Source organism: Stegostoma tigrinum, unplaced genomic scaffold, assembly GCF_030684315.1.
Source record: "Stegostoma tigrinum isolate sSteTig4 unplaced genomic scaffold, sSteTig4.hap1 scaffold_93, whole genome shotgun sequence".
Classification (NCBI taxonomy): domain Eukaryota; kingdom Metazoa; phylum Chordata; class Chondrichthyes; order Orectolobiformes; family Stegostomatidae; genus Stegostoma; species Stegostoma tigrinum.
The window spans coordinates 157,514-182,207 of record NW_026728818.1 but is presented as its reverse complement, the minus strand read 5'-3'; the positions used below and the strand labels follow the sequence as shown (position 1 = coordinate 182,207).

The window sequence follows — 24,694 nt, the reverse complement described above, 5'->3', positions numbered from 1 at the left end:
ATTGTTGTGAGTCCTGCTTCATAAATATAAAGGAGGGCTTCATGACATAGAAAGCTACTGTTCCTCCACCATTGTTCTGCAGAAATTACTGAACCAAACAACAGAATATGACCAGCATCACTGACGGTTCCCTCGTTAGATTTGACATTTTGCATTTGAGAAAGAAATGGCCTGTTTCCATCATTCCAGAGTACTTTTGTGAATCCTTGTATTTATTTCTGGGCCAAATAAAGGAATTAATTTTATTTAATAGCTCCAATAAGTTAAAACTGTAATTGAAGTTAGTTTTCTTCCTCCTTTGTCGTGGATCTGTTGGAGTTGCACACAGCACAACGCGTCTTGGATCAACACAAATTGACACAAAACGAGCAACGTCGAAATGTGACTGAAGTAATCAACTGTTTGACGACCATTTGTGATGGTTTGGAACAAAATCACTTGGTCAATGTGTCACTCTGTGTCGACATGTGTCTGAACTGGCTGCTGAGCGTCTTTGATACGTATCTATGATTTACACTTTAATGTAGTATGTTTAGATTGTCCTAAGGTGCATGAAACTGCATGCGACGTATTGGATTTTGATATGTACATGATCAGTTAAGTAAATGTGAAGATTGTTGACTGATTAAAATCAATCCGAGTATTGATGACATAAGGTTTCAGTATGTTCTAATTTCATTTTAGTTCAACAGAGAAAGTAGTTGAAAGTTTGAGCGACTTTTGTTTTAAATCATAAAATTGAAAGTGATATACTTTTGATTCCATTTGGTCAGATCTGTACAGGATCATGTAGACGTCTTGACACTCTGATTGTAATGCTCTTCACGGTGACAAATGATAGTGCTGGAGAAAGATGTGTATAAAGTACACAATATGAACATCATCCAGTTAATGTCAAGGAATAAATGGCTTTGTGAGGGGCAGGTCATGCCTCACAAACCTTATCGAGTTCTTTGAGGATGTGACTAGAAAAGTTGATGAGGGTCGAGCTGTGGATGTCGTGTATATGGACTTCAGCAAGGCATTTGATAAGGTTCCCCATGGTAGGCTCATTCAGAAGGTCAGGAGGAATGGGATACAGGGGAACTTAGCTGTCTGGATACAGAAATGGCTGGCCAACAGAAGGCAGCGAGTGGTAGTAGAAGGAAAATATTCTGCCTGGAAGTCAGTGGTGAGTGGTGTTCCACAGGGCTCTTGGTCCTTGGGCCTCTACTGTTTGTAATTATTATTAATGACTTGGATGAGGGGATTGAAGCATGGGTCAGCAAGTTTGCAGATGACACGAAGCAAGGAGGTGTCGTTGACAGTATAGAGGGCTGTTGTAGGCTGCAGCGGGACATTGACAGGATGCAGAGATGGGCTGAGAGGTGGCAGATGGAGTTCAACCTGGATAAATGCGAGGTGATGCATTTTGGAAGGTCGAATTTGAAAGCTGAGTACAGGATTAAGGATAGGATTCTTGGCAGTGTGGAGGAACAGAGGGATCTTGGTGTGCATATACATAGATCCCTTAAAATGGCCACCCAAGTGGACAGGGTTGTTAAGAAAGCATATGGTGTATTGGCTTTCATTAACAGGGGGATTGAGTTTAAGAGTCGTGAGATCTTGTTGCAGCTCTGTAAAACTTTGGTTAGACCGCACTTGGAGTAATGCGCCCAGTTCTGGTCGCCCTATTATAGGAAAGATGTGGATGCTTTGGAGAGGGTTCAGAGGAGGTTTACCAGGATGCTGCCTGGATTGGAGGGCTTATCTTATGAAGAGAGGTTGACTGAGCTCGGACTCTTTTCATTGGAGAAAAGGAGGAGGAGAGGGGACCTAATTGAGGTATACAAGATAATGAGCGGCATAGATAGAGTTGATAGCCAGAGACTATTTCCTAGGGCAGAAAAGGCTAACATGAGGGGTCATAGTTTTAAGCTGGTCGGAGGAAAGTATAGAGGGGATGTCAGAGGCGGGTTCTTTACACAGAGAGTTGAGAGAGCATGGAATGCATTGCCAGCAGCAGTTGTGGAAGCAAGGTCATTGGGGTCATTTAAGAGACGACTGGACATGCATATGGTCACAGAAATTTGAGGGTGCTTACATGAGGATCAATGGCCGGCACAAAATTGTGGGCTGAAGGGCCTGTTCTGTGCTCTACTGTTCTATGTTCTATGTTCTAACTGTGTCATTGTGGTATTTTCCAGACTAATTGTCCTTCAGCTAATCTCAGTCAGATTGTTTACGAAACTCCATTTAGGAATAATGTTATGCACTTCACTTGGAAATGTATGAGGACTGTGACAGTATATTGGGGAATCCTTGCAAGCGGAGAGAATTTTATTTTCTTTCAGTCCGGGCTGGATATAATTCTAGGACTTGGAGATGAAAGTCCGGGGTTAAACTTTCAGTGTCCTTCTATACACCCCTAATCACCTCCAATATTTCATTTATATTAAATTGAGCTTCGTCTGCATGAGATGTGTTCCAATATTATATCATTATTGTGACTGTCAATTTTGACATTGTTCATTAGGTGCGTACCCTTCATATTGATTGCAGCTCAACGTCCTTCTGGATGTCAAAACCAAAATGTTGCATTTTCCAGTAAAATTGCAGACATTGAGCGGAAATTCACACTAGGGAGTACTGAAAGGCATGGATTATTTCTCAGTACCACCCTCATTAATACTTTTTCTACCTGCCAGACAGAAACTAGACTCTCAGAATTACCAAAATGAAATTCTGAGTGGGTGTGTGGTGCTTGCACATTGCTCAATGCTCCTCTGGACCTCCAACTTGGGTAGTAGTCACCAGCATCTGCAGCCACACCCTTCAGTAGCACCCCATCTCCACAGTTTTGACATGTGGCATGTTCCAGCCTCAGCACATCTCACATCTGCTTTCAGTACTCTTCTGTACTTCATTGCTGCATTTTGGATTGCAGCAGCCCCCCTCATTGCAGTGCTACTGCCAGGGCACTTTTATATGCAGGAACAGGCACCCATTCGTGTATTGGGCCACGTTACACATCAGGACACCTTGCTTGAGCTCTCCACTCTCATTTTGTCCCTGCATGAATGCTAACAGCTCCTCTGCCTTGTCTTCATTTGCCTTGTCTTTTTATGGGTTGCCCCCTCCGCCACACCTCACAGACTCATAATGCTAGTATATTGATTAACCTTTTGGCATCGAGACAAAGCCAGACAGCTTGTCATGTTTGTCAGCAGTCATCAATCAAAGGAGTGGGTGTGTTGCTGTTCAGCACCGTGATATGTTGATCTCACACCTGCAGCATGTGCCAGCTGCAGAAGCACAGAACGCGTTGCATTGTCTCCAACCTCATGGTCATGCTTCAGGTTCCGAGGGGAATGGTCTCCAGTCAAGGGAGGCAGTTTCAGGCAGCAGATCTAGGTAACTCCAGGGCATTGTCTGATATCACTCGAGGGGCTTGGATGCAATCAGTTGGCTGCTCAGGATGACCATCGTCAGGACACTGTCCTCATAGGTTGTGAGAAGTCGAACGTTAGACACCTCACTACCTGTGTTGGCTCTTTCTGCCCTACTGTGGGCTGTTTTTCCTGGATGAAACAAAGGGAGGGATTGAGTGAGATGAAATGAGCTGGTGCATTTGTTAGTGCTCATGTATGTTTGGGAAGGGAGGTGAGGTCTCCTGGGTGAGAGCAAGAGGCACAGAGACATAGAGGATTAATAGCCTTGGGCCCTCAAGGAGGCGAGAGCAAGTGAAGACAGACATTGAATGCTTTGGTGAGAATGGTATTACATGAGCTGTGCTGAAGGGTGGTGCAGAATTAGAGAGAGGGTGAATGTGAGGTAGCACAGAACAATGAGGCTCTTCTTCTGTTGGAGCAGGGGTCACTGATCTTGCAGCACTGCTGGATGGTTCTTTTGGTGGTTGAGCCTGCATTGGCACTGGACAGCCTTGGATCAGTCTGGCCGAGTCTTGTGTCGTGGCCTCCTGTGCTTGTCCTTGGGAAAGAGGACAGTTCTGCACTGCACCAATCCATCCACCAGGACCTCCAGGTCCCTAACTGTAAAGTAAGGTGCTAATTTCCCCTTTCCTGCCCTGTCTGGGACAAATGCTATGAACGGTACGAGGCAGTTCTGGATTCTGAGCAATTTACTGGTCCACAATAGCCTTCGAACATGGCACGAGTGCCAGTAATACCGGGATGGTCCAGTTACTTTGAGTGGAGAACTAACTAGCGTCGGTTGAGAGAGGCACAACAGGAGCATTGTTGCCAGTTATTGAATAGGTTTGCAACAACAGAGTGAGAAAATTTCTTCGGTCTTTTGGAGAGATACTGTCCTTGCAGTGCAATAAAAATGACACTGAACTGATTCATTCCAGTGTTTTAGACCTGAAGATTTAAGAACAGAATTAGATCATTCAGCCCATTGAGTGGGATCTATCATTCTCAATCCCATTCTCCTTTGTCCATACTAAGCAAGAACATATCTATCTATGCCTGAAATCAACTCTGACTTGGCCTCCACAGCTTTCTACATCAATGAGTTCCACAGATTCGCAACTTTCTGACTGAATAAATTCCTCCTCATCTCCATCCTGAAGGGTGGTCCCTTTGACTCTGAGGCTGTGCCCTCAGGTCCTAGTCTCTCCGACTCGTGGAAACAACATCTCCGTGTGCACTCTATCCAGGCCTGACTGACCTTCAGTGTGACCCCCTTCGTCCTTCTAAACTCCGTCGAGTACAGACCCAGAGTTCTCAGCCACTCCTCACATGACAGTCCCTTCATCCCCAGGATTATGTTTGAGAACCTCCGCGAGACCCTGACAAAGGCCCGCACATCCTTCCTTAGATAGATGGCCAAAAACTGCTCTTAATATTCCAAATGCAATATGACCAGAGCCTTACACAGCCTCAGCAATACCTCTCTGCTCTTGTATTTTTGCCGTCTTGAAATGAATGCTGACATTGCATTTGCCTTCCCAACTGCCAACTGAACCTGCATGTTAAAAGAATCCTGAACTGGGGCATCTTTGTGCTTCAGATTTCTGAAGCCTTTCCCCATTTAGAAAATAGTCTATGCCTGTAATGCCACTTCTCGAAAGACTCTCTGTGACCTCCCAACCCCCTCAACACTGCCTGCCTTTCCACCTATCGAAATGTCATCTGCAAACTTAGCAACAACCCACTATGGACAACAATACCATCAGTTCCTTTGTCCAGATTGTTAATGTATAATGTGAATGGCTGTAGTCTGAACTCTGATGACTGCGGAACTCCTATAGTTGCTGGCTGCCATCCTGAAAAAGACCCTTTTATTGCCACTCTGTGCATTCCGCCAGTTAGCCAATTCTCTGTCCGTGGCAGTACCTACTCCCGAACACCATAAGCTCATTTTTTTAAATTTTGAAGCCTCCTGTGTGGGACCTTCTCAAAGGCTTTCTGGAAATCCAAACAGATAAAGTTCAATGGTTCTCTTTTGTTTTAACTCACTGGTTACATTCTCAAAGAATCTAACAGAGACCTTCCCTTGACAAAGTTGTGTTTTCTCAGCCCAATTTTGCATGTATTTCCAAGTATTACCATGTACTTCCAAGTACTCTCCGGCCTCATCCTTAATAATGGACTCTAAAATCTGACCTAATGACCAGCGCCAGGCTAACAGGTCTATAATTTCTTGTCTTTTGCCTCCCTCCATTTTAAACAGGGGCGTTATATTTGCCATTTTGTACTCCTTTGGGACCCACCCTGACTCCAGTAATTCCTGAAAGATCACCAATAACTGCATGGTTTTTTCACTTATCTCCTTCAGAACTCTGGGGGGCAGTCCATCTGGTCCATGTAATTTACCATCTTCTCGGAATTATAGAATTCCTACAGAGCGGAAAGAGGCCATTGGGTCTGCACCATCTCCGCAAAGAACATCCCACCGAGACCCAGCCCTGTACTGTTTCCCCGCAAGCTCACATTTGCCATGGCTGATCCACCTTGCCTGCACATCTTTGGACTGTGGATGGAAATCAGAGCACCTGGCGGAGACCCGTGCAGACATGGGGAGAATGTACAAATTCCACACAGACCCTTCAGCTTCTCCTTTGAGATGGCCACCACACTCACTTCTGCTTCAGACTCCCTTAAAGTTCTACTACTGGTGCCTTCCAACCTGAAGACTGATGCAAAATACTTGTTCAGTTCCTCTGCCATTTCTTTGTTCCCCAACACGACTTATTTGGCCCCTCTTGAAATTTTCTTTGGATTTTCAGGGGTGTTTTACAATAACAATATCTACTTTATTGTGTTGACAAATGGATTATTTAGATCATCACAGAAACAAAAAGCAAAATTCATCAGTACTCTCAATTAACAATCATATATATATATTAATATCACAATCAATGCATTTCCATCAGGTAAGCATGTAGCTGGAACTTTCTAACCTGGCAGTTTTCACTTTTCATTTCTCAGATTTCACTCTCAGACAGAACAGTTGATGTTGACACACTGTTCATTAAAAATAGCATCCACTGTATTTTTCCCCATGTTGTAGCTCGTGGGCTTGTGTCACCTTAACCCATAGAGTCCATGTTCATTTTCAAGCAAGTTATTACTTTCGTGATTTCAGGTGTTACATTCAGAAGGGTACCATGCTGCAATTCGAGCCTGCAGTTTCCAGAGTAATCCCAATGTGGAAGATTTTGAAAAGTATGTAAGTTTCCCTAATTTACTTGTCTTTTAGATCCAAACTGATGAAGACCACGGTCCAGATTTCTGTTCTTAACAAGAATGCCTATTTATTACAACTGCATAGATTCTAGCTACAGTCAGATATTTACAAACATTGGACACATATCTGTACAAATTAAAACTGTAAGCCCCCTGTTAACTCATCTTCCTGCAGACAAACATCGAGGGGAGAGGGATAAAACATGGATATTATAGGTGTAAAAGAAAGGCTAAGTAAGCTGTTCAGTGGTCCCTGTTCACAGGATTTGCGAAGATGATCTTGAGGATATAAAACAAATGAATAAATATCCCGGAGTGACTTATTATCTATTAAAACATGTGTTGATGATATGGCATTGCTATGATCATAAAATAGAACGTTGTCCAATTTCCTATGAGCATTACCGTAGTTTTCATTTGTATTCTCCATGTCGGGAACATACTTAATTAGTACTTTACTGATTAAGTGACCTTTGCTCATCTACAGTGTTCAGTTGCAAACAGCCAATAGTTTATTATTCTAATTTCGTAACTTTGGTTTGGAATTTTGTCATAGGAAATGTATTTCACCTACATTACCCTGTGTAATTGTAGCCAATCCTCCATTGGCAAAGAAACACAACTACAGAAGTTAATAAAAGAAAGAAGTGCATTTATGTAGCTCATTTTATGGTCTCAGGCATAAAAAGTACTTTATAGGCAGCTAAACTACCTTTGAAATGTCGTCACTGATGTAGCATAAGAAAACCTGTTGTATTTAAAATAGTCAGAAGTAAAGAAATATGAAATAATAAAGAAAGAAGAAATAGTAAAATAGATATGAAATTATGAATGTAAAGAAATATAAAATCTTCAGCCCTTTGCGAGTGGAGATGTAGAATCAGGAGATGCAGAGTCAGTATGGAGCCTACCAGGGAGGAGGCAATTCTGGATCTGGTGTTGTGCAACGAACCGGATTTGATCAGGGACCTTGAAGTAAAGAAGCCATTAGAGGTAGTGACAATAATATGATAAGTTTTAATCAGCAATTTGAGAGGGAGAAGGGAGAATTGGAAGTGTCAGCATTGTAGTTGAAGAAAGGGAACTATGGAGCGATGAGGGAGGAGCTGGCCAAAGTTCAATGGTTCAATACCGTAGCAGGGATGGCAGTGGAACAACAATGGCAGGTATTTCTGGATATAATGCAAAAGGTGCGGGATCAGTTCATTCCAAAGAAAGATCCTAAGGGGAGGCAGGGGCGGCCGTGGCTGACGAGGGAAGTTAAGGACTCTCTAAAGATAAAAGAGAAGTATAACATAGCAAAGATGAGCGGGATGCCGGAGGACTGGGAAGCTTTTAAAGAGCAACAGAAGATCACTAAAAAGGCAATACGCGGAGAAAAAAATGAGGTACGAAGGAAAACTGACCAAAAATATGAAGGAGGATAGTAAGGATAACAAAGTGTGGAGCTGGATGAACACAGCAGGCCAAGCAGCATCTCAGGAGCACAAAAGCTGACGTTTCAGGCCTGGGTGAAGGGTCTAGGCCCGAAACGTCAGCTTTTGTGCTCCTGAGATGCTGCTTGGCCTGCCGTGTTCATCCAGCTCCACATTTTGTTATCTTGGATTCTCCAGCATCTGCAGTTCCAATTATCAAGGAGGATAGTAAAAGGTGTGTTGAAAAAAAAAATGGTTAAGACTAGAATTGGGCCCTTGAAGACAGAAACAAGTGAATTTATTATGGGGATCAAGGAAATGGCAGAAGAGTTGAGTAGGTACTTTGGAACTGTCTTCACTCGGGAAGACACAAGCAATCCCCCAGATATAATAATGGCTGAAGGACCGAGGGTAATGGATGAATTGAAGGGTATTTATGTGAGGCAAGAAATGGTGTTGGATAGACTGTTGGGTCTGGAGGCTGATAAGTCCCTGGGACCTGATGGTCTGCATCCCAGGGTACTTAAGGAGGTGGCTCTGGAAATCGTGAACGCATTGGTAATCATTTTCCAATGTTCTCTAGATTCAGGATCAGTTCCTGCGGATTGGAGGGTGGCTGATGTTGTCCCACTTTTCAAGAAAGGAGGGAGAGAGAAAACAGGAAATTATAGATCGGTTAGCCGGACGTCAGTGGTGGGAACAATGCTGGAGTGAATTATAAAAGATGAAATTACAACTCATTTGGATAGCCGTAACAGGATAGGTCAGAGTCAGCAGGAATTACGAAGGGGAAATTGTGCCTGACTGATCTTCTGGAATTTTTTGAGGATATAACTGTGAAGATGGACAAGGGAGAGCCAGTGGATGGGGTGGACCAGGACTTTCAGAAAGCCTTTGATAAAGCCCCACAGAGGAGATTAGTGAGCAAAATTAGGGCACATGGTATTTGGGGCAAAATACTGACTTGGATTGAAAATTGGCTATCTGACAGGAAGCAGAGAGTAGTGATAAACGGGTCCCTTTCGGAATGGCAGGCGGTGACCAGTGGGGTACCACAAGGTTCGGTGCTGGGACTGCAGCTGTTTACAATATACATTAATGATATAGATGAAGGCACTAAAAGTAATATTAGCAAATTTGCCAATGACACAAAGCTGGGTGGCAGTGTGAAATGTGAGGAGGATGTTATGAGAATACAGGGTGACTTGGACAGGCTAGCTGAGTGGACGGATGCATGGCGGACGCTGTTTCATGTGGATAAATGTGTGGTTATCCATTTTGGTGACAAGAACAGGAAGGCAGATTACTATCTAAATGGAGTCAGGTTAGGTCAAGGGGGAAGTACAACAAGATCTAGGTGTTCTTGTACATAAGTCAATGAAAGCCAGCAGGCAGTGAAGAAAGCTAATGGCATGCTGGCCTTCATAACAAGAGGAATTGAGTATAGGAGCAAAGAGGTCCTTCTGCAGCTGTACAGGGACCTGGCTTCGAAGGATGAGAGGGTGTCTGATTGAGACGTATAAGATTGTTAAAGGATTGGATACTCTGGAGGTAGGAAGCATGTTTCCGCTGATGTGTGAGTCCAGAACCAGAGGACACAGTTTAAAAATAAGGGGTAGGGCATTTAGAACAGAGTTGAGGGAAAACTTCTTCACCCAGAGAGCAGTGGATGTATGGAATGCTCTGCCCCAGAAGGCAGTGGAGGCCAAGTCTCTGGATAGTTTCAAGAAAGAGATGGATAGAGCTCTTAAAGACAGTGGAATCGAGGGTTATGGGGATAAGGCAGGGACAGGATACTGATTGTGGATGATCAACCATGATTATAATGAATGGTGGTGCTGGCTCGAAGGGCCGAATGGCCTACTTCTGCACCTGTTGTCTATTGTAAAAGTTAATTGTATAAGAATGATTAAGACGGTCCCATATTTCTGGTGTTGGCAGCTTGTTCAGATAGGGAAAGCAAGGTTGATCTTGATTCTGCTCCTGTTTGTTACACAGAAGCCTCTTCGAGCAACAATTCTTGCATGTTGATGGGACGTTGAAACGCAGGTAGATTATCATGATCACTTGTTGAAAATGGATAGCAGCTAGTAGTTCTGTTTCCTCTCAACCAGTGACCAGTAGGCAATGGTCAAACAACACCTAACCCAGAGGTCACAAGCTCCCCTGAGACATGATGTCAGTTGAGTCTCATGAATAACTACCTGCAGATGAGTTATCTGTAGATAAAGCATGGTATTAAATCTCACATATACTGCTCTCAACCATTTTATTCGAAGTGTTTATCACTCGTTGCATCGAAACAGATCACACAACCTGAATTGGCATCTGCACAAATACCAACATACAAGTTCCATATAGTGGCATTTTGTTTAAAGTTGTATTTATAAAATGATCGGGTGAAGTATTAATCTTCACAAATCATATTAAGATGCTACAGAAATCTATGGAAGTGAGAAATTTGTTTTTTGATTCAATACATGTGTGACAAATGACAATTCAAAGAGATCTTTGTTTCAGCTGGAGTGGGTTGCGGAGTCGGTCTCATTCGGGGCATTTAAGTGACTATTAGACAGGCATATGGATGGTCATATAAGATAGGGGTGGAGTTAGATAGACCTGAGGTTTAGGGTAAAAGTTCGGCACAACATTGTGGGCTGAAGGGCCTGTACTGTTCGATGTTCTATGTACCTTACGCTGTATTCAAATAAGTAAAGTCAGTCAGTGACGTTCTGCAACTTCCTTTTCCAGAAGTATGAGTGGAAGAATCAGAGTGCTTTCTTTGAAAATTGGCTTGACGTGACTCTACAAGGGTCATCTGGAGGAAAAATACAAGTGTCAGTACTAAATCTATCATTGCTGATACACATGTAAACTGTAGATTTAACTGTATGTAAACTTTGTTCAACAAACTAGCACACTCAATAAACTGACAAAAATTATACACCAGATGTTTACTGTATTCTCATCATCTTGTGATGTATGGTGAGGATGCAAGTGAAAAGGCACTCTGCCAGTAAGTTTTAATTGAGGCAAAGTTGCCTCATTACTGAAGTCATTTATGCTGTAAATGAGGGAGAACAGTGATGTGTATATCCCAGATAATAAAATGTGAGGCTGGATGAACACAGCAGGCCCAGCAGCATCTCAGGAGCACAAAAGCTGACGTTTCGGGCCTAGACCCTTCATCTGATGAAGGGTCTAGGCCCGAAACGTCAGCTTTTGTTCTCCTGAGATGCTGCTGGGCCTGCTGTGTTCATCCAGCCTCAGATTTTATGATCTTGGATTCTCCAGCATCTGCAGTTCCCATTATCACTGATACAATGTGTATATCCCATGCATTATGTTCCTATTATTGAGTGTGTGTTTTTTGCGTGTGTGGACCTATTGATCAACTGGAATTTTTGATTATTCAGCTCATTCCTGGTACCGCAGGTGCTGTTTAACAAAAGGTTTGCTGTCTTAGTATATTTCTGTATTTAGTCACTGCCACATGAGTGTTAAGTCATAACTTGGTCTGTGCAGAATGTGCACAGTGCATTCCTGCAAGATAAATGATGCGCTACATATGTATGATGCTATTGTTTCTCAAAGGCACTAACCTTAGCGGCTGTTTTTGTGACCAATAATGTTTTCATCATTCGCACTGGGAAAAAGATTTGGAAGTGCTGTATGACTCTACTGCTCACTTGCAGAAGTGATAACACTGAATGTGAGGTAATGTTTTTGCCCATTTGTTGTTCTGTTGGTCAGCAATGTATCTCACAAACTAATGGGCATATTTCATTGAAAGCTGGTACGTACGGGTATGGTCCAAGGAAGAACTGATTAGTTTTTGACAGATCCAGATTTATTTCTCTATTTTTTAAAGCAACAGTTAAAATTGGTCGGATAGGCAAATGATCATCTTTCTGGAATATTATTGATTGATTTAGAATGTTGTGGATTGTGTCAGCCCTGATAGTAGAATTTGTCATAACTATCAAAACATGAGCAGATTTTTGAGAGCAGATTATCAAATTGGCCTGAAGCTTTCTCAGTGAGATGGAAGCTTTTAAGAAAAGGATTTATTTTATCGGCCTTGCATTTACAAAGAATCAGTCAAGTGGAGAAATGCCTCAAAGAAAAGCTGTGTAATTATAGTCTCATGGATGTTTTTTGCACAGGAGGAGGCCATGCGGTCCGTAGTTCCTGCACTGCTCAACAAAGATCTGTCTGCATCGAACTCACTTTGGCTCATAGCCCTGGAGCCTACGGCAACACAAGTGAATATCTAAATACTTAAATATTCAGACACTTTCTGAATCAGCCACACTTTCAGTCAGTGAGCTCAGGACTCCCACCACACTGGGAAAATAGGTTCTCCTCAACTCCCCTCTTAGCTTTCTACCTGTGAACTTCAATCTATGCCCCCTGTGTATTGACATGTCTACGAATGGAAAAAGCAGCTTCCAGTTATCCTTTCTATGCCCTTCAAAATCTTAAACATCTTTACCAGTTCCCCTTGTCTGCTTCAATCTTGGCATCGGTCAGATGGGCAGGTCAGTGGCAGATTGATATAGCCTGAAGAAGGATTAAGATAAGAGAGTACTTAATGTGGCAAAGCCTGTCGTGCCCGATGGAGGTCAGCAACAGCAGTCAGCAGTGAAGTCCACCGGCAAGGATGGGCGGGCCTTAGCCCAGCGCAGGGGAATACGAACCGTCATGGGGGAAGCCTCGGTCAGAGTGTCTGAAAACTCGTGGCTTAAGAAAGGACTGTAATGTTTGACTTTTTAAACTTTTGTTTTTATTTTTCTACTGTTATACTAAGAAGACTGTAGTGCTGAACTTTTTAACGTATTCAATTATTTTTATAACGTAGAGCATGGAACGGTACAGCTCAGTACAGGCCCTTCGGCCCACGATGTTGTCCCGAACTATTACCCTCATCCCAAGGTCTGTCTCACCTCCACCACTACCTTATACTGTCATCCATGTACTTGTCTAATGGCCGATTAAATGCCCCTAATGAGGCCGACTCCACTACCCTCTCCGGCTTTGCGTTCCACTCCCCTGCGACTGAGTAAAGAAGGATGGATAAATTTTCTACATTTGCAACTGAAATTTCGTACCGAGGTACTTTGTACCTGAGATGGCACCGTCTGAGGTGGCATTGCACTCCTGTACCCTGTATTGAATATGTGTGATAATAAAACCTAAGTCTAAATCTAATGCATAGCAGGACACTGGGAAGCTGAGAGGAGAAAAGGGATCCTAGGGTGCTCGTTCATAAATTCCTGAAGGGGTCAGGTCAGGCTAGTAAGGGTTGTTACAAAGACATATGGGACATCTCCCTTTATCAGATGGTAAGAGTGGGGAGGTCACTTTGTGCTGTTTAAAAGTTTGGTTAGGCCACAGCTGGAGTTGTGTGTGGCATTTTGGTCACCACCCATCAGGAAGGATGTGATTGCACTGGAGGGAATGAAAAGGATGTTGCATATGTTGGAGCATTTTAGCTGTGAAGAAAGGCTGGAAAAATTCAGATTATTTTCTGTGAAGCAGAGAAGTTTTCGGGGTTGAGTGGAGGTCCTGATAGAGGCATATAAGATTATGAGAGGTAAAGATAGGTTGAGTAGAAAGCATTGTTCCCCTTAGTTAAATCATCAATAACGGTAGGGCATAATGTTAAAGAGAAACACGGGAAATTTAGCGGAGGTTTGAGGAAAATCGTTTTCATCCAGAGTGTGGCAAAGGTCTGGAATGCATTGCCTGGGAGGGAAGTTGAAACAGGAAACCTCACACCCTTTGAAAAGTACTTGGATGAGCACTTGTAATGGCATAATATTTTTGAGAATGGTCTAGTGTGTAAAAATGGGACTAGTATATGTCGCAGTGTGTTTTTAGAGGTACAGCCTTAGTGGGCCATAGGACCTCTTCTGTACTCTATGATTCCATGAGAACCCCCAGCCCAGGCAGCATCTTGGTTTTTTCAGTAATGTCCAGGATCACACCCTTCATAGTGTGATCCCTTGCCTTGTTAGCCCTCCCGAGTTCGTTAGCTCACACTTTTCCTGGTTGAGTTCCAATTGCTGTGTCCAGCTGACCAGTGTGCTGATCTCCTCCTGAAGTTTATTCTTTCTGTCTGTCAACCAATTTTGGGTCCAGTGTACCACTTTGCCTTTGATCCCATGGCTGTTATTTACATGACCATTCCGTCGATATCCTCCTCACTAAATTAGTCATTCGCTAGCAACACGGTCATACACACTGTGTTTAAGCCAAAATGATGAATCTCGTTGACAAATTTCAAGGGTCCTTGTGGCAAGCCCTGCACAACCCCACTCAAAGCAAACATCCTGTCAAATAGATATCCCTCTACCATCAATCACCCTGTGCTCTCTGCCTCAGCCAGTTTTGGCTCCAGCGTGCCTCTTTGCCTTTGATCCCGTTGACTGTTGCTTTCTTGATCAGTCTGCCAAGGGGGGCTTTACTAAGTCCACATCAAATGCATAAGCTCATCAACACTCCAACATCTCCTCAAAAAAGGATCAAATTTCTGAAACGTGACCTCACCTTAACAAATCCATACTGACTATCCCTGATTAGTTCATGCAAGTACATTCTACCCCTAAGAATGCCTCTTTATAGCTTCTCCAGTGCTGAGATTATTCTGACTGGCCTTTAATTTCCTGGTCTGTTCCTCTCTCCATTTGTTCATCGTAGGACAATGTTCATCGTCCTTCATGACTTCACGTGTGATTGACAAGGGTTTGAAAATTGCTGACAGGGGCCCAAATATCTCCTCCCTCACTTCCCTTGCTCGCTGGTATACATTTCAGTTCGGCCTGTAGATGTATCCACTTTTAAATTTGCTGAACCAGCTGCATCTTCCGATGTCTAAACTTCTGATGTTCCTAGGTCCTCTGCCCTGATATCAATACTTGCAGTGTCCTTTTCCATTGTAAAGATTGACACAAAATATTCATTGAGGACAGTGCCCATGTTTTCCAGGTCCACACAAAGATTATCTCTGTGAAAAGAACGAGGAGATATTAGAGAGGTTTGAGATTTACAATCAAGAAAGAAATGACTTCCTTGGAGAATCATACAACATACATTGTCCATTGGTGCCAAGAAACAGAAGTTTTTGTTTCCACAGTTGTTTGCAAATAGCCAATCAAGATCATAAAATAATGTTTTAAGATAATTTACAAAGCAAGGCAATTGAGGAAGATATATTGGATGTATTGAACTCTTAACTACCTCCCTTAAGTTTCGGAATATCAAGTTTTTTCTTATGGATAACTTTTGCAGACCTCTTCAAACAAGGAGCTGAACCCACAGAATTATGTGACCAACAAAGCCTGAGCCTTTTGCTTCACAATGCAGTCCAGATCCCTCGGCAGCTGGGTGAGGTACCTTCATTTGGAGGCAGCAACATTGAACCAAGTGTCCGCAGTTGCTTCCAACATGTAAGTGTGCTCTGCGCCACTTCAGAAGGTCAAGCGGGTCTACTTGCCAGTATGAATTTTGTGCTCATTTTCGGTTTGAATTAGTTCCAGAGGCCAACATGTACCACCACTAATCCAAGGCTATCATGTTGACAAGTAGTCAATGTTTTTAATCATTAATTTAATAAAAACAATGTCAGAAACCCCAATGATAGTGTATTAGATATGTCTGAGGATAGCGGATGTAAACTTGACATAATTAATCATGCAGCTGATCTTTTATTTTCTTCTAGGGCCAGAACAAACCAGAGATTGATGTTAAACACTTTGTAGAGTGGATGAGATTGGAGCCTCAGTCCATGGTGTGGCTGCCTGTTCGACACCGTGTGGCAGCTGCTGAAACTGCAAAACATCAGGCTAAGTGTAACATCTGCAAAGAGTACCCACTCGTAGGTTTCAGGTGAGATGTGCAAACCAGCAGAAAGTTAGAGGGAGTTAGTTTTTAAAGAAAGCTTTTACTTTAGATGTTCTATTAGAAACTCCATCAGTCAACAACACAACTGAGATCATCACAAAACCCGAACAAATTCATGGACCAGAGAAGTAATTAGGACAAATTAAGTATCAACTTTTTTACCTTAATTTTTTGTGAGAGGTGAGTGCTGCATGCTTTTGGTATTTTGTTCGCAGTTGCATTGATCACAGACACTGTGGCTCAGAACGGATTGTGACTCGACTTCCGGTTGGTTCTGTAATTTGCAATTATTGGGAATTTACAGAAAGGCCTTTTTATTAGTCCTGTAATCAGTGTGTGTGCATCCTATGAAAGTGATTGCTGTGTTGTTGCTAAATGATCGATAAAACTTCTTGTCCACAACTAGTAAATTAAATTGCAGATTTGGACAGGATTTCTAAGGGGTAAATTGAACCTTTTTGGTTAACTATTCTCCTACATTTCTAAGATTGGCCATCTTGGAGAAGGTGCGTGTTACTGCCATTGATCTGATCAAACAACTCTCTGTCTGAGAAGAACTGGAGTGAGAGCCCAACTGTGGATGAAACTATGACTGCCGTAACTAAATCAAGAGCAACAGCGACCCGGAGTCAATTGAATTCCATCTGAAGCTTGAGGAATGGTGGCCTAACTCTGAAGGCCAAGATCTGTTAGCTTTTCATGGACTATGAGGAACAGGGCAGGATTTCACAGAATCTTTAAGATGCCATATCTTGTACAAAACTGAAGGAGAAATGTCAGATTGCTCAAAGAACCATGAGATCACCAGCCTTTGCATTGCTGGGAAGATTCTGGCAAGGTTACTTCTGAATAGGTTTATACCACCATGGCAAATGAAAACCTTCCGTGCGAAGGGAACTTTGTGAAAATGTTGGAGAGAGACAGAGCAGGACCAATTTACAATAACGATTCCAGGGTTGAGATATCTCATTATGAAAATTGATTGGAGGAATTGGGACAGCTTTCCTCGAAGATGCTGAGACTTAGAAGAGATTATTTTGAATCTTGCAAAATCATTTGAGGTCTGGTCAGAGTAGACGAGGGGAAGACTTTGCTACTTGTGACAGAATTGAGAATAAGATGCAGAGGTTTGAAGTGATTGACTAAAGAAGTAACTGCAGTGTAAGAAATAGCTTTATCACAGTCTATAGAATGCATTACCTAGAGGAGGCAGTTTCAGTAAAAGATGCAAGAAAGCACTAGTTGATTAATTAAAGAGAAATAATGTGCAGGTTAAGGAAAAGGCACTAATTTGTGATATGTATTTGGAGATCTAGTTCAAACATGATGGACCAAATGGCTTCCTTTTACTGTGATTTGGACTTAAAATTACTTTAAAGTAAAGTGTAATTGGCTCTGGGACACGGCGGAAAAGGGTGAGGTAAACAGGACGTGAGTGATCGCAGACTTGACAGTTCGAGGGACAGATAGGAGATTTTGTAGCCACAATCAGGAATCCAAACACAAAACTTGCATGAAAGAACAAAGAAGAGGAATAGATTCAGTTGCCCCGAGCGAAGACTGTGACCACACCTTCACCCGCTGTTGGAGAATCTGCCTGATATGAATGAACCAACCACCAATAGGTCCGCAACCAAAAAGCACAACTTTCCTCGCGTGTTCATCCAGTGAGAAGCACCAAGAGGAAGGCAGCCTTTTTCCTACATTTTGTCAGCTTGACCATTTGGGAAGAGAGCCCCCCTTCTCTGACATTCTGTTCTATAAAGATCAAATGTATTGGTTCCTGATGTTGCGTGAGGCCAGTGAACTTCCACAATTCTACCACACTGTTGCTTCCAAATCTATTTCTTTCCTTACCATCTTCTCATGTTTCATCTTCTCAATCAACCGTCTGTCTGTGTTTCTTCCGAATGTTGTTCAGAAAAGTAATTCCTTTCATCCCTTTAACTTCCAAATTATGTTTGTTCCTCACGGAAACTGGTATTCTGCTTCACTTTATCTATTGCCTTGAAAATTCTGGACTAATCTGTAATTGACAGTGAGTTTCCTGTTAGCAGTGCTATTTACAAGAGGATTAACTGAACTTAACCACTTCAGTGCTTAATTTAATATTGCCTTGCATATCTCCAAAAATTTTAAGAGCCTGCTGTTTGTACTTTTATGTTGGTTTTCATGGCTATTTAGTTTCTGCTCACACATTTGAGTGCTTGCTGAGTCTCAGAGTTTGGCTTCATGACAGGAATCCTGAAGGCAATATCCTCTGTTTTGCACCATCTCATCGTATTGATGACCTACATTCTGTATGCAGTTCTATCCATTCATCTGTTGATAATTTCACACTACATTGATCAAGTCCTTCCATTTCATTATGACATTTTCCATTCTTGCAAGGGATTTGGCTATCACTGGTGAAGTTATCATTTGTTGTCCTTCACTAATTGCCGTTGAACTGAGTGGATGGCTGGGAGGGTGGTTCAGAGCTACCTACATTGCTGTGGCTCTGCAGCCACATGTAGTGGTGTAAGGATGATCGAATACTCCCCGAAAGGACATGAGTGAATCGGATGGGTTTTTACCAACATTTGTTGATAGTTTCATGATAGTGTTGCTGGAAATAACTTTTAGTTCTGAGTATTTTTTAATGAAATGTAAATTTGACCAGCTACAGTGTTGGAACATGAACCTACATTCTCCAGAGCATTTAGCTCAATGATATTGCCACTATACCACTGTGACTCAGCCATTATTGCAGTTTATTTCTTCGCTATTTCTTCTCTTTCCCTGGAGTACTTCCCTTCTGCTGTCTGAGCTGAAAATGTGTGTCCTCCTCCTTCAGTGTTGCCTTTACAGCTTCACATGTTACAATCGCTGCTCGTCAGATTTACCTTTTCCAGGAAGATTCTGGCAAGGTTACTTCTAAATAGGTTTATGCCACCGTGGCAGATGAAAACCTTCCATACTATGGGAACGTTGCAGCGCAGAAGCAATTTAAAGAATTCCAGGGATGGGATATCCCATTATGAAAATTGACTGGGGGAGTTGGGACAGTTTTCCTCGACTGACCTAGCATTTGCTTCTCCCCACACAATTTTGCCGTTTCTTCAAAATAAAAAAAATACATAATTTAACTACTTAACTTGCATTCCTTGGATGGTTAAAAATATCCAAACAAAAATGAACATTTCTCTTACTTCTTGTTCTTCCTTAATAGGTGCCGCAGCCTAAAACACTTAAATTATGACATCTGCCGAAGCTGTTTCTTTTCGGGACGCACATCCAAGGGGCACAAGTTACATTACCCAATGGTGGAGTACTGCACTTCAGTGAGTAATACATTGTTCCACTTGATAGAATTATTCTGATCTGTGGAAACTTAGGGATTTAACCATTTAAATACAATCTGCCCTCAAAGTTGAAGTAGTTTGCTAAAATGATAAAAGGCCAACAGCTTAAATCAGGCTTCAATACCAGAAATACAATGTTGTGCAGAAGCTCTTTGAGGTCAAGTTGAGGCTCACGCCCACTCTTTTCTCCAGCTTTGTCACCACCATTCTTAATCTCATCAAGAACAAGCTTCTCAGTGGCCTGGACAGGATGGATGGAAAACCTTTTCACCTCAACCAGTTAAAATCACCGAAGAAAATGACACTGACCTCGCTTATGGAGCTTCAGTATGTGGTTCACAACGTCATTTCCGCTCGCAGAAGTCTTCAAATCTCCCTTAAGGCCTTTGCAGAAGTATACTGAAGAATTAGCCTCAACCTTAAATTTGCCACCCAGGTTGATGGGGTTGTTAGGAAGGCATACCGTGTGTTAGGCTTCATTGGTAGAGGGATTGAGTTTCGGAGCCATGAGGGCATGTTGCAGCTGTACAAAACTCTGGTGCAGCCGCACTCGGAGTATTACGTACAGTTCTGGTCGCCGCATCATAGGAAGGATGTGGAAGCGTTGGAAAGGGTGCAGAGGAGATTTACCAGGATGTTGCCTGGTATGGAGGGAAGGCGTTATGAGGAAAGGCTGAGGGACTTGAGGCTGTTTTCGTTCGAGAGAAGAAGATTAAGAGGCGACTTAATAGAACCATACAAGATGATCAGAGCATGAGATAGGGTGGACAGTGAGAGTCGTTTGGCTCGGATGGCCATGTTTGACACGGTGGGGCATAGCTTTAAATTGAGGGGTGATAGATATAGGACAGAAGCCAGAGGTAGGTTCTTTACTCAGAGAGTAGTAACGGCATGGAATGCCCTGCCTGCAACAGTAGTAGACATGCCAACTTGAAGGGCATTTAAATGGTCGTTGGATAAACATATGGATGATAATGGAATAGTGTAGTTTTGATGGGCTTCAGGTTGGTTTCACAACATCAAGGCCGAAAGGGCCTGTACTGCGCTGTTATGTTCTGTGTTCGAACCTCAAGATGACTCAAATCCTTTACCAATCTGTCAAGTTGTGGCCCATCTTTTCATCAAAATTAATAGAGAAATCCTCCCAAATGTAGAACATTTCCCTTAGATGGGACGCTCTCTCTCTTTTAAGGCTGACATCGATACAGAGATTCTAACATTACGTCCAATCTGCGAGTGGCACCTTTGGACTCCAGAGGATGAGAATGCACAATTGTGACATCTGTGCTGATCGCAAGATCCTTGAGTTCAAGGCTTGCATCGTTCAGCCTCTTCTATATGACTGTGAAACCTGGATAACATAGAGCTGCCACTTCAAGACCCTTTCAGCACAGTTTTGTCATGGATTCTCCACATCAGCTAGGAGGAAAAACCTCCTAGCATCAGCATTGATGCCATGATGATTTGAAACAAACCCCATTGGGCTGGCCATGTACTTTGGATGCCTAAGTTATGACTACCAAAGTAAATTTTTGCCAACTCAAGGAAGGCATCTGATCAAGAAGTAAAAGGAAGCATTTCAAAGACCTTGAAATGTTCCTTCAAGAAATACTACATCGAGGTCAAAGTATGGGATATCCCCATTCAGAAGAAACCAACTTGGTGAATCTCCTGTATGAAGGCACATAATTCTTCAACAGCACCAGACAAGAAGTTGAAGTGTGGGAAAGGAACTGGAGAAAGGAATGCTGGTGTTCTCAAGGCCAAGACCACTTCCATCACACTGAAAGACCTCCTAAACATGTGGTCAGATATGTGGCTGTAGTTGAGGCTAATCAACCCGCACAGAGCTCATGACCTGTGATATGGAATTTCCAAGCTGGGCAATCATACTCATCAGCCAGTGATGGCTCTTAATATTGTGCAGAATGTGATTTGATCACAAATGAGTACTGTGTGTAGCTTTGAGCATTGCCACAGAAAGACCAGGTTTTATAGAATAATCAGAATGGTGCTGCATGAGAAACTGGAATTAGGAGGAGATAGGTGATACTTAATTGTTATTTGTTTCTGGGCCATTGGCATCGCTAACTGGGCCAGCATTTACTTCCCATCCTTAGTTACCCTTGTAATTGGTGAATCAATGTAGCCCATGTGCTGTAGGTAGACTCAGTCAGTCAGGGGAGAATTTCCAGGACTTTGACCCAGTGGTAGTGAAAGAACAGCAATATATTTCCAAGTTGAGATGGTGAGTGGCTTAGACAGGGTGTTGTAGGTGGTGCTGTTCCCATATATCTGTTACGCTTGCCCTTGTGGATGAAATTTGTCATAGGTTTGGAAAGTCCTGTCTCAGGATCTTTTGCAGATTTCTCAGTGCATCTCATAGATGGTGCACACTGCTGCTATTGAGCACTGCAGGGAGGAGGCTGCTTTTTCCTGGATGGTGTCGAACTTCTTGAGTGCTTTCGCAGCTGCACCCATCTAGGCAAGTGGGGATTATTCCACCATTCTTCTGACTTGTTCCATGTAGCTGGTGGACAGGCTTGAGGAATCAGGAGGTGAGTCACTTGATGCAGTAATCGGAGCTTTGGGCCTGCTCTAGTAGCCACTGCATTTAAATAGGAAGTCCAGTTGAATTTCTGTTCAGTGGTAAAACCCGGGATTTTGATAGCGGACAATTCAGTGATGGTGACACCTTTGAATGTCAAGGGACAATTTATGGATTTTCTCTTCCTGGAGATGGTCATTACCTGGTATTTGTGCAGTATAAATGCGACTTGCCAATTACCAGCCCAAGCCGAGACATCGTTCTGGCCTTGTTGCATTTGGACATGGACAGATTCAGTATCTGAGGAGTGGTGAATGATGCTGAATATTCTGCTATCCCTGGTGAACATCCCCACTTCTGAGCTTATGATGGAGAGATGATGGGATAAATCAGCTGAAGATGGTTAGGCTTCGGACTGTACCCTCAGGACCTCCTGCAGGTGACCTCTAACAACCAAAATGCCAATCATGAGAGGCGATGACCTAATGGTATTATGACTAGACTATTAATCCAAACACTCAGGTAATGTTCTGAGGACCTGGTTCAAATTCCACCATGGCACATAATGGAATTTAAATTCAATGAAAATCTGGAATTAAGCATCTAATGATGATCGTAAATCCATTGCCAATTGTCGGAAAACCCCATCTGATTCACTTATGTTCTTTAGGGAAGGAAACTGCGTGGCCTGCTGTGGCCTACATGGAACTCCAAATATCAGTTGGGCAATTTGGGATGGGCAATAAAAGCTGGTCTAACCAGCAATTACCTCTTTCCGATTCAAGAATGAAAAAATATCGTCCTCTGTACAGATATTATTCCAACCAGTGGTGAGTTTCTGCTGGATTCCCACCAGCTCCAGTTATGCGAGCGCTCTTTGATGCCACACTCGGTCAAATGTAGCCATCCTTAGCTCACCTCGGGAATTCAACTCTTTTGACCATGTTTGAACAAAAGCTGTAATGAAGTCAGGAGCTGATGAGGTGGCAGAATTGAGGATCTTCTACAGGGATCCGAGGGATGTGGCATATCGAGATTTCCAGAAAGAATTTGACCAGTTGCTGCATAAAAAAGTGAACCAGAAGGTTAGATCCAAGGGGATTAAGGGTAGAATATTGGTTTGAATAAAGGGCTGGCTAACTGACAGAAAGCTGAGTGTCAGGATAAATGAGTCTTTGCCTGGATGGTGAATTGTTACTGGTGGGTTGCTGCGGGGTTCATGTCTCTGACCTGAACTATTTGTAACATATACAAATGATATGTAAGCAGAGACAAAATGTAACATAACAGAATGCGTGGATGATTCTGAAAGAGATGGGAAAACAGCCTGTGATGTGAAATAAAACAGAGACAGCTGAATATTGACAGGCGAGGAGAATGGACCAGAATCTGGCAGGTGGTTAATGTGCATAAGCACAAGGCTTGCCTATTTTGTCCATGAAAAAAAGGGCGAATTTTTATTTAAATGGAGGGAAGGTTCAAAGTGTGTCAGTGCAGAGTTGTCTGGCTGTCTTTGTAGCTGAAAGTGGGTATGCAGGAAGAGCATAGCATAAGAAAGGCAGATGGAACTCTGGCATTTATCACCAAAGGACTGGATCATTAAAGTAACACAGTGTTTTTCCGAACACATTGGGTGTTGGTGAGACCAAAGTATTGTGTCCAGTTTTGATCCCCTTACTGAGGATGGATACATCTGCACTGGAGGCAGTTCAGAGGAGGTTGGACTGATTGATTCCCGGGATGAAAGGGCTGTCATATGAGAAGTTGCTGAGTAGCTTGTGCCTGTACTTGCTGGTGTTCGAGAGAGTGAGGGGGTGGTTCTGATTGAGGTATATAAAATAGTAAAGGGGATTGAAAAGATGGGCATTGAGCACATGTTCGCCATTGTGGGACAGTCTCAAACAAGAAGCTGTAGCTATCGAGTGAGAGATGGAATGTTCAAAATGGAGATGAGGAGAGAGTTGTGAATCTGTGGAATTCATTGCCCCTGAATGCAATGGAGGCAGCACCAATCGACCGATTCAAGAAAGAAATAGATATGTTTCTGATGAAAAATAGGGAGAAAGGGCCATGGGGAGCAGGCAGGAGAGTGGAGTTGAGATCAGGAAAGGATCAGCAACCACGGCTAACAAGATCAGTCAGGGACAGGATGAAAGCAAAAGAAAAAGCATAAAATGTGTTGTGGTTAGTGGGAAGCCAGTGGATTGGGAAGCCTTTCGAAAACTTGCGGCGGACATGTAAAAAGGCAATAAGGGGGAAGATGATGAAATTTGAGGGCAATATTAATGAGGGTAATATGGAAAAAAATTGCATGAGTTTTTTTCAGCTAGAAAAGGTATGAGAAAGGCAAGAGTACAAATAAAGAGAACAAAGAAAATTACAGCACAGGAACAGGCCCTTCGGCCCTCCGAGCCTGCTCCGATCGAGATCCTCTGTCTAACCTGTCACCTATTTTCGAAGGGTCTGTGTCCATTTGCTCCCTGCCTATCCATGTACCTGTCCATAAGACCATAAGACATAGGAGTGGAAGTAAGGCCATTCGGCCCATCAAGTCCACTCCGCCATTTCAGTCATGGCTGATGGGCATTTCAACACCACTTGCCTGCACTCTCCCCATAGCCCTTGATTCCTTTTGAGATCAAGAAGTTGTCGATGTCTGCCTTGAAGGCATCCAACGTCCTGGCCTCCATGCACTCTGCGGCAATGAATTCCACAAGACCACCACTCTCTGGCTGAAGAAATGTCGTCTCATTTCAGTTTTAAATTTACCCCCTCTAATTTTAAGGCTGT

General features: G+C 42.8%; 1 protein-coding gene across 1 annotated transcript in view; it reads left to right on the top strand.

Annotated features, from left to right (window-relative positions):
• The window catches only part of LOC132209432 (utrophin-like), a 95,474-nt gene that overhangs the window by 49,912 nt on the left and 20,868 nt on the right, over window positions 1-24,694 (top strand). Inside the window, exons 2-4 of the mRNA XM_059644505.1 lie at window positions 15,401-15,558; window positions 15,831-15,997; window positions 19,224-19,335. Of these exons, the coding sequence (XP_059500488.1) occupies window positions 15,401-15,558; window positions 15,831-15,997; window positions 19,224-19,335 (437 nt within the window). The remainder of the gene's footprint in view (window positions 1-15,400; window positions 15,559-15,830; window positions 15,998-19,223; window positions 19,336-24,694) is intronic.